Raw genomic sequence first — 10926 nt, 5'->3', positions numbered from 1 at the left:
CCATAAATTCACTCTGTGTTCTTTGAAAAGTCACGTTATCTCTCTGAGACTTGGTTTTTTCAAGTATAAAATAAAGGTGCCAAATAAGATAAATAAACAACTCTCTCCAGGTCTCATATTTCATGTCTCTTTGATTTTACTTTGTGGTATTTCATTTCAGTAGTATATTTGCCATCTCTTGTTTTGCTTTGGTTTATATCATAATTCATCTGATTTCTCTTTGCATCTAGACTCAGTGACAAGGGCTTCTGCCCCAGGAGCCAGCTGAATGGTATAAAATAACCAACCTAGTTTAAAAATCTGCCACACACACAAAATTATACAATAATTACATCTGTCAGAAGCGATGGCAGCATAGGGACAAAGACTGGAAAGAAAGAATCAACAAATAAAAACAAGAGATGTGTTAATACAGTGTGGTTCTGGGATGCTTTTCTCAATGTAAACGTTTCCACCGTTACCATCATCATCAGTATTCTGTGTGTTTATGTGACAAATTACTCAATGAATTAGGGGAGTCGAGCAGATAATGCACATCTGAGGGACGTCACCTGCAAGGCTGGCCTCTTTATGGTGTCAAGCAGGAGACCAGCCCTCGTAGCCACAGCTGGGTTGACGTCCTCCACAGCCGTCAGAAAGCAGCAGAAGGCGTGTGCCAGGGAGTACTTCAGCAGGTGGTTTTTGGTCACTGAATGAATATCCAGAAATCTACAAATTACAGCCACTTTTTCCACTGCAATGTCAAAGGCAGAGAACAAAAAAAAATTGACATTTATTTAGACGGTCTGAGAAATGAGCCCACAGAGAAAAAGCTAACTCTGGGCCCCCCTACACTGATGTTAAATACCAAAAGGAAATTCTAATGCCACCTTTTTTTTTTTTAATTTATTTATTTACTTATTTTTATTTTTGGCTGTGTTGGGTCTTCGTTTCTGTGCGAGGGCTTTCTCTAGTTGTGGCAAGCGGGGGCCACTCTTCATCGCGGTGCACGGGCCTCTCACTGTCGCGGCCTCTCTTGTTGCGGAGCACAGGCTCCAGACGCGCAGGCTCAGTAGTTGTGGCTCACGGGCCCAGTTGCTCCGTGGCATGTGGGATCTTCCCAGACCAGGGCTCAAACCCGTGTCCCCTGCACTGGCAGGCAGGTTCTCAACCACTGCGCCACCAGGGAAGCCCTAGTGCCACCTTCTTTAGTGTTCCATTTTATCTGTGCGGCAGAGACCGTTTCTACGCAGTGTAGTATTTTTATGTCAGGCAGCCTTGATTTAGTTCTGGGTTTTCTTTTCTTTTCTTTTCTTTTAATGGTCTTTACCTTTGTTTAACTTTCAGCCACATTTCAAACTTTTCAAAATGCCTCCATGCTCATATCTTTGTCCATTCTATAGAGGTTCTGCAGACCACACAGGGATGTGAGACGTGCCCACCAGGGCTGGCTCTAAGCCCTTAATATGTCATGAAGTGATATGACAACCAGTCTTCCTGGGGCTATAGAAGCCACATATTTCTTCCATGAAACAGATGTACCATTATTCTGCACATCTATATTAAATTATTCCAGCCACTCTTTAAACATAGCTTTATAAAAAGCTATAATAAATAGTGAAGCAATACAGTTCCATGCAAAGACATTTCAGGACTTTACTTAAGCTGTTCCAGCAGCCTAGATAGAATATTCTTTCTATTCTTTTCTGCTTATTGACATTCTACCATCCTTAAAGAGTCTGCTGCTGAGATTCTACTCTTCTGTAAAGTCACTCTGACTTCCTAGAGTGGCCTTTTCATCCCACGAACTCCTGCAAAAATACTATTCATTTACCTATGGCATTTGTGTGTTCATATATAGCTATATGACATATCTTCTGTTGTCTGAATTATATCTATACCGTTATCTTCTGTTGTCTTGAATTATATTTATACTGTTATAGTTTCTTAACCTCTTACATGTTTATATTTGATCTCATCAATTAAATTAGGAGCTTCTTGAGGGCAAGAATCTGCTCTTACACTCTTTGTATTGCTCCCATGATAACTAGTACATACAGTATTTATTCAATAAATTCACTGATTCACTTATTTTTAATTAACCATAATGGAAAAGAATATGAAAAATATGTATAGGGCTCCCCTGGTGGTGCAGTGGTTGACAGTCCACCTGCCGATGCAGGCGACACGGGTTCGTGCCCCAGTCCGGGAAGATCCCACGTGCCGCAGAGCGGCTGGGCCCGTGAGCCACGGCCGCTAAGCCTGCGCGTCCGGAGCCTGTGCTCTGCAATGGGAGAGGCCACAACAGGGAGAGGCCTGCGTACTGCAAAAAAAAAAAAAAAAAAAAACTTCCCTCTTAGAACTGCTTTTGCTGCATCCCATAGATTTTGGGTCGTCGTGTTTTCATTGTCATTTGTTTCTAGGTATTTTTTGATTTCCTCTTTGATTTCTTCGGTGATCTCTTGGTTATTAAGTAGTGTATTGTTTAGCCTCCATGTGTTTGTATTTTTTACAGATTTTTTTCCATAATTGATATCTAGTCTCATAGCATTGTGGTCAAAAAAGATACTTGATATGATTTCAGTTTTCTTAAATTTACCAAGGCTTGATTTGTGACCCAAGATATGATCTATCCTGGAGAATGTTCCATGAGTACTTGAGAAGAAAGTGTATTCTGTTGTTTTTGGATGGAATGTCCTATAAATATCAATTAAGTCCACCTTGTTTAATGTATCATTTAAAGTTTGTGTTTCCTTATTTAGTTTCATCTTGGATGATCTGTCCACTGGTGAAAATGGGGTGTTAAAGTCCCCTACTATGATTGTGTTACTGTCAATTTCCCCTTTTATGGCTGTTAGCATTTGCCTTATGTATTGAGACGCTCCTATGTTGGGTACATAAATATTTACAATTGTTGTATCTTCTTCTTGGATTGATCCCTTGATCATTACGTAGTGTCTTTCTTTGTCTCTTGTAATTGTCTTTATTTTAAAGTCTATTTTGCCTGATATGAGAATTGCTACTCCAGCTTTCTTTTGGTTTCCATTTGCATGGAATATCTTTTTCCATCCCCTCACTTTCAGTCTGTATGTGTCCCTAGGTCTGAAGTGGGTCTCTTGTAGACAGCATATATACAGCTCTTGTTTTTGTATCCATTCAGCCAGTCTATATCTTTTGGTTGGAGCATTTAATCCATTTACATTTAAGGTAGTTATCGATATGTATGTTCTTATTACCATTTTCTTAATCGTTTTGGGTTTGTTATTGTAGGTCTTTTCCTTCTCTTGTGTTTCGTGCCCAGAGAAGTTCCTTTAGCATGTGTTGTAAAGCTGGTTTGGTGGTGCTGTATTCTCTTAGCTTTTGCTTGTCTGTAAAGCTTTTAAGTTCTCCGTCGAATCTGAATGAGATCCTTGCTGGGTAGAGTAATCTTGGTTGTAGGTTTTTCCCTTTCATCAGTTTAAATATGTCCTGCCAGTCCCTTCTGGCTTGCAGAGTTTCTGCTAAAAGATCAGCTGTTAACATTATGGGGATTCCTTGTATGTTATTTGTTGCCTTTCCCTTGCTGCTTTTAATATTTTTTCCTTGTATTTAATTTTTGATAGTTTGATTAATATGTGTCTTGGCGTGTTTCTCCTTGGATTTATCCTGTATGGGACTCTCTGCGCTTCCTGGACTTGATTAACTATTCCTTTCCCATATTAGGGAAGTTTTCAACTATAATCTCTTCAAATATTTTCTCCATCCCTTTCTTTTTCTCTTCTTCTTCTGGGACCCCTATATAATTCGAATGTTGGTGTGTTTAATGTTGTCCCAGAGGTCTCTAAGACTGTCCTCAATTCTTTTCATTCTTTTTTCTTTATTCTGCTCTGTAGTAGTTATTTCCACTATTTTATCTTCCAGGTCACTTATCCGTTCTTCTGCCTCAGTTATTCTGCAATTGATTCCTTCTAGAGAGTTTTTAATGTCATTTATTGTGTTGTTCATCATTGTTTGGGAGGTGGCATTTAAATGGAACCTTGAATAGAAGAGGGTTTCAGATGGAGAGCACAGAATGGCCAACACATGGATGAAGGGAAGCAGGAGGCAATGGAGAAATAGCAATGGTATACGTAGAAAGAAGAGTGGGAAATGAGGCTGCAAACACTTGCAGTTAGACCATGGAAAACTTTGAACGCCAGTTTAAGGAGTCTGAACTTTATTCTCTGGGCATCGAAAACCCATTAAAATTTTTTGAGTAGAAAAGCAACATAATCAGAGCTGTGATTCAGAAGATTAATTTGGCAATAATCTAATCCTTAAATTGTAATGAAAGAGCATAGTTAAATATTTACCTGCCTTATTTGTATTCAAATGCCTATAAAATGTGGCCAATGCTATGCAGACTTTTGCTAGAAGGTTTTACTCTAATTTCATACAACATTATGTGCTATCACATAAATAAGCCAGCCCCTGGGATTCATGGGGCATTAAAAGCAGGAACTCTTTGAAGGGGTCAGTTATTAGGGAACTGAACTCAAAGTAGAGTAGTTAACTCACCTGATGGAAGTTCCATTTCTCTGCTAAATTTCTGAGACACTAAAATATATGAAACCATTCTGATAAGGCACAGGTTGCTATGCCAACCCTGCTTGCTGCCCCCGAGAACGGGAGTGCCAGCAGATTAGGGTGACAGTGAGACCAGCAGATGCAAGACTAAGGGAACACATCCCAATTCCTTCCTTACCATGTTCCTCTGGGAACTTGCCATTCTAAGCAGTAGGAATTATACCCATCACTGCACCAGATTTGGTCACTGATGCTCCAATGGCAAGAGTACAACAGCAGAGCTTCTCAAACTTCACTGAATTACCTGGAGAACTTGTTAGAAAATATAGATTTCTGGCCTCACCTCCTGAGATTCTGATTCAGTAGGTCTAGGATGAGGCCCCAAAATCTGCATTTTTAACAAACATTCCCAGGTACTCAAATGCAAGTAACCTATTAGGTGACTACATAATTTATTATTCAAGCCAGGACCCATTTGAGAGTAAACAAGGGTGCAATTAATAAATACACCTGGACAACAGGCATAAACTAGGACTATCCCAGACAAACCTAGACATGGTCAACCTACCTAAGGACCACTCTGAAAAATTCTATTATCAAGGGAGCTCAACTAAGTAGACCCATCAAAGAACACTAGCAAGCAGGACAATGCCTTCTAAAAAGAAGGGAGGGGAAGGGAGGGCCAAAAAGAGATGTCATGACTGGACATCTGGTTTACCTTGTGACCCAGAGAGAATTTTTAAGCTAATACAGAGGTACCTGCTTCAAACCTCATCTTCCAGTCTTTGCTGTTGAAATTGCCATTAATGATTGTCCAAAAGATGTCAGCACCATGAGGAAGTGACAAAGCGTGAAGAAGGAGAGGAACTGCCAATGAAGATAGCTGGGAGAATTCAGATTTGACGACTCTCCACAGGCTGGGGAATCAAGAAGAAGCAAAGTGGTTACAGTTATGACAATCTTTCTAGGAAAAGAATCTTATTATTTTAGTTTGTGGGAGGTATAGTTAACAGAGGGCTGGTAGGGATGCTTTTGGTGAAATTCCATTCATTCACAAGAGTATAACCCTTGGAAAACCGTTCCTATGCTCTTTTCCTATGTTAATTTTTTTAAAGAAATTACTTTTATGTAATAACATAGGAAAACACTACCAGTTAACAGTGCATTTTTAACATAAAAGTTAAAAATTGTATATTATAAATGAAGGTACATAAATGAACAATGACTGTTAAATAATAACTGATATCAGTTATGTTAAGATGATGGGGTGATAAGTGATTTTTTAAATTTTTCCTCTTATTCTAGCAAAGAACAACTCTTTCTCTATTAAGAACAGCCTCTCCACCAACTGGCAGGGCTGTCAATCAAGTTCCCCCACCTTCTCTATCCTAATAATGAACGCAAAACCCAGGGTGATCAATGTCATGAAGAGTGATTAGTCCAGGGGTGGGCGTGTGACCCAAGCATGAGAGTGCTAGCATCCTTTTTCCAGGTTTTGATATGCACTCTGAAATCTCAAGAATGAAGTGTAATGTCAATCTAGGGCTGCTAGCAACCTTCTCTCTTTCCCACCTCACAGGAACAGCCTGAGGAGAAGAAGCCAGCACAGAGAGAACTAGGCTAAGTGATGGGGAGGGAGAAAGGGGCGGGGAAAGAGAGAGAGAAAAAAACAGAAGGAGAGAGAGGTATCCCTGGTAACATCTTATGAGTACCTGCCATTCTTAAAACCAGACTACTACTGGTCAAAAACATACCTTAGCAAGTTTAAGCTAAGTCCCTATCATTGCATGCCAGAATAGTGCTGAATATATATTTCTAGTAATAATGTTTTCAAAATTTTTATTCACTTATTTAAAGTATGCCTTCTATTTCGTTTCATTTTGTTTTGTTTTCTATTTGGCTCCAGAGTTAATATCAGAATCAAAACTATGTTTGACTTTAAAAACTTATAATGCAGCACTAAGAGAAAGAAGAAGTGACACGTTATCTCCGTTTTACAGAGAACATATTGAGGTACATGTCACTAGAGAGCCTTGTTTTGAGAAGACGTACTAAAGCTATGGAATGAAAAGGAGTAACTTTCAAACACTGTGTGCTTCATCTTAATAGCAGAAATCAGACAAATATACATCTAATCCCAACCCTGCCATTAATTAGCTGTGTAACTAAGCGTAAATTTCTTAACTTCTCTGAACTTTTGTTTCCTCCCAATGCTGGTTGTATTAAATGAAATGATATATAGTACTTAACACACAGTAGGTACTCAAAAAGCTTGAGCTACTGTTATTGTGTGATGAAGGATGATGATGCTTCCAGAGCACAACAGTAGGTCTTATATAAGAAGAATGTCCAAACAATTGCCCTCATGGAGCTTGCAATTTAGCTGAAGGAGGCGAAGCATATATATATATATATATATACAGCACTAGTAGAAAACCCTCTCAGTGACAAAAAAATTCTGGATTTGGCCAGTAACATATAGCTCTCCCAGTTCTCTAAGGCAGTCTTGTTTGAAAAATGGAAGAGCGTCCCTTCCGCAAATCCCTACATTGTCCACCATGGCTTTTGTGTCAGGGTGGTACTTTGGGGGAAAAACCTGGGCTACAAAGCCCGAAGGCTGAGGCAGAGATCCCACGGCATCAGCAATCCAAATGGCCTGGGTACATATTTGGTAGAGATCGCTTTAACAACAAAAGTCAGCCCACCTAGAGTACACAATATTCTTAAGCCATCTAACAACTGAAAGGCATAAAATAATCCTTATTTTGCCTTTTCTACTTCTAAAGTACCTAGCAAAGACAATTACTATTGTTCATATTGACATACTCAAAAATTAGACTACATAAAAGAAATAAAAGTAGTTCCCATAGGTAATTAGCCTGTGCTGGCTAAGAGAAATAACCCAATGAGTTGGTAAGTCTTATTCTAAAAATGATTTTCACAGATAAAAGCCTAAAATATGAACAAACAAAAAACTACTAGAAAGACATACCTTGCAATCAACATATGATCCTGAATATAGGCTAAAAATTGAGGATGATCTTTTCTAGCACTGTATAAACACTCTCCATGTAGACAGAGGATCTTCAGGCAATTGAGCATATTAAAAAGAATGTCTGGCTCTTCAAACTTGGCCATTTCCTATGCAAAGAACCACAAGTTTACTGAGTTATCTAAAACGGCAATGCTACTAAATATAATATTCAAATATTTCAAAAAATATACCTGGAAAATGGTGTATATTAGTCTCAGCGTTACTGGAAGCTGCTGGTAGCAAAACTTTCTTTCAGTATCATTCTTTATTGCTGGGAAGAAATAATTACACAAAGGTTAGCATAACTCCTTCCCTTCACCGTTCATGAATTGATCAAGACCATAAAACAAAGAGGAGTAAACACAGAAATAGAATATATTAAAAAGTGTTCATGTAATGTGTTTATTTGTTCTCCAAGGTAGCATATATCCTTTCCATGATGCAAGTGCAGGAAACCTTCTAGATTTAGGATCCTCAGCTTCCACCTTCCACTGTGTATTCAGATGTCTTTGATTCCCGGAAGCAACCCCAGCCCAGCCCTATGCTCCTGTGGGCAGCTATTTCTGCTGACACCTGGAAGGGGCTTAGGGCCTGCCGAGGTCTGCCCTTCTAACTGAAAGGGAGATAAGCAGGTATTAAAGAGAGATACGCAACTTATATTAGCACCTAAGGAGGGATTTACCCCAGGACTCAAGTGTACACTATTCACACATGCACAGGACTCCCATGTGCAAAAAGGGAGCCTTTTAAAGAAGTTGAGCATATTCAAATCAGAACTACTCATGGTTCTATCTTCTTGTGAGGAGCTCTAAAAAGACCTTTGGGACTTCCCCGGTGACAAAGTGGTTAAGAATCCGCCTGCCGATGCAGGGGACACGGGTTTGATCCCTGGACTGGGAAGATCTCACATGCCGCGGAGCAACTGAGCCCGTGAGCCACCACTACTGAGCTTACGTGCCACAACTACTGAGCCCACGTGCTGCAACTACTGAAGTCCAAGCACCTAGAGCCCGTGCTCCACAACAAGAGAAGCCACCGCAATGAGAAGCCCGTGCATCACAACGAAGAGTAGCCCCCACTCGCCGCAACTAGAGAAAGCCCGTGCTCAGCAACAAAGACCCAACACAGCCATAAATAAATAAATAAATAAATAAATAAACAAACAAATAAATAAATAAATAAATAAATAAAAAGACCTTTGCCTCTATAGTGGGTAGTGGTGGTATATTTTACATGAGGCATGCTAGAGAAAAGAATTCAAAAGTTAACCAGATATAGAAACGAACGTAAAATGTTTTCAAATCACCATTCTAAGTTTTGGCCATTCCTAGGATCAGAGACAGTGAGAGTCAAACCCTCTTGGTGTGTATACTAGTTTATTGGGGATCTTCCACTCCAATGTATTTTAAATACTTGTTATCAGCACTAAACTCCATTTGGTCTAGCATGAAAGAAATTTTCAACATTTTTAGTGGAGGACATCTCTGACTGCTATAAGGAATAGGTACCAGGCCACAAAACGCAGAAACAGGAAATACTCTAGAATGAGAGAAGGAAACCGCTGAACACGTGTCAGTAGAACACCCATCTGTTCTCTGACAGAGGAGCTCAAGACCAACACCTGGAGACCCACAAAGCAGAACCAGGGTCAGCATGCGTAGCAGCCAGGAAGGCCGGTCTTGGAAGAAAATTCCTCTTCCCTGAGGACACAAGTGCTAACTGTGTCCTGTAAGACAGCAGAAAGTAAAAGAAGGAAAACAGACCAGAGGCTGTGACCAGAGTCTGAAGTAGTGTTTGGGGGAGATGAATACAGCAAGTGTTTAAATAAGTGGAGTTTACAACAATTAAGCAAAGGAAAGTGTAATTTATAAAAACAAATTGCTTCATTTTAACCATTGTTCAAATAAAATGTTACATATAAATTAAAATGGTAGTGAACTGATTTGTGTGCTATGTCAGGTTTAAAAATATATATTTATATCTAAAGAGTACAGGTTATTGGATCGTAAGTGAAATCGTTGCTTCCCTTAAGGCATCAATGCCTGATAGAAACATGGCCCTGGCATCTAGTCTCAACCCTGCCACTAACTAGTTGTACAATATTTGGGTTTCCAATTCCCAGTCCCCCGCCCCCAAATATGCCCAGAATCAGGGGTGAGCAGGTGGAACTCATTTCATTTTGTGTTTCAGCTCCTCAGATGACCCTGATGCTCTATTACAGTTTTGAAATCATGTTAAGCATAAAACATAAATCAGGGCTTCCCTGGTGGCACAGTGGTTGAGAGTCCGCCTGCCGATGCAGGGGACGCGGGTTCGTGCCCCGGTCCGGGAAGATCCCACATGCCGCGGAGCGGCTAGGCCCGTGAGCCATGGCCGCTGAGCCTGCGCGTCCAGAGCCTGTGCTCCACAATGGGAGAGGCCACAACAGTGAGAGGCCCGCGTACCGCAAAAAAAAAAAAAGCATAAATCAGGAATGAATAACTTGTGCTATATGACCATGGGCAAGTTGCTTAACCCATCTTGGATGTACTTTCCTCATCTACAAAGTGAGAAGGCTGACCTAGATCCGCAGGTTTCAAATTCCTTGCCATGAAATCCTTTGTTGAAAGAGAATCTTACTTAGAGCTCCAACATAGGAAATAGCGCAAGTCAGAACACTCTGGTTGAAGCAGGGTGGGGAGCCTGGGTCTTTATCATTTGCCCACATGTTCTCACCAATTGCCACCCCAATTAAGGAAGGTCAAAAGGAAACAACACAGAGATTTACAACTCCAAGTACACGCTGAAAACCAATGAAGTAGGTTATCTCAGGTGTTCCCTCATCTAAGTTTCAATGGTTCTAAATAGTGTGAGGCAACACATACATCCTCAACTAACTATTTACACAATCATGCTGAAGCAGTTAGTTTCAACCAAGCATTTTGTACTAATGATGTAGTTACCTTGGTCTGATAAGACACCCCGTGACTTGCAATGAGCCCCACAAAACAGTCACTTAATAATGTTTGCTGTCCACTGAAGAAATGATGGAAAGCTTCCCAAACTTTGGTTCTGGGGAGTAGGCTCCCCAGGGGCCAGGTATTCTAACAATTCAGGATAGTGGAAGCAAGAAGACAAAAATTCCAAGAGTGTCACAGTGCAGATCCAGAAACCAGGCTTCCTCAGAGGCACGTGGAGTCCCATCCTAAATTCCTGAAACTCCTTCAGAGTTTGAGGAGCTGGAGATGATTCCAGGCCTGCCTGCCATCTTGCTGGTCCCAATTCACCTACATAGAGCCTTTAACCAAAGTAGAAGGAGGTCACCTCTCTTCCCAGCTCTCAGCAGAGCCAACTAGCCTTAGAGTACGACTTGTACAGCTATTCACGGT

General features: G+C 40.5%; 1 protein-coding gene across 4 annotated transcripts in view; it reads right to left on the bottom strand.

Moving 5' to 3' along the window:
* UNC79 (unc-79 homolog, NALCN channel complex subunit) overlaps positions 1-10926 on the bottom strand; it is a 246911-nt gene that overhangs the window by 95281 nt on the left and 140704 nt on the right. For all 4 annotated transcript variants that reach the window (XM_029239760.1, XM_029239759.1, XM_029239763.1 and 1 more), the window contains 4 exons: positions 7750-7829; positions 7517-7665; positions 5284-5441; positions 552-733 (listed from right to left, as the gene is read on the bottom strand). In XM_029239760.1, coding sequence (XP_029095593.1) covers positions 552-733; positions 5284-5441; positions 7517-7665; positions 7750-7829 — 569 coding nt within the window. The remainder of the gene's footprint in view (positions 1-551; positions 734-5283; positions 5442-7516; positions 7666-7749; positions 7830-10926) is intronic.

The sequence above is a fragment of the Monodon monoceros genome, unplaced genomic scaffold (assembly GCF_005190385.1).
Source record: "Monodon monoceros isolate NGI ecotype Baffin Bay Population unplaced genomic scaffold, NGI_Narwhal_1 Super_Scaffold_21, whole genome shotgun sequence".
In the NCBI taxonomy this organism is placed as follows: Eukaryota; Metazoa; Chordata; class Mammalia; order Artiodactyla; family Monodontidae; genus Monodon; species Monodon monoceros.
Note: the sequence above shows the minus strand (reverse complement) of the source record. Positions and strands in the feature narration are given on the sequence as shown.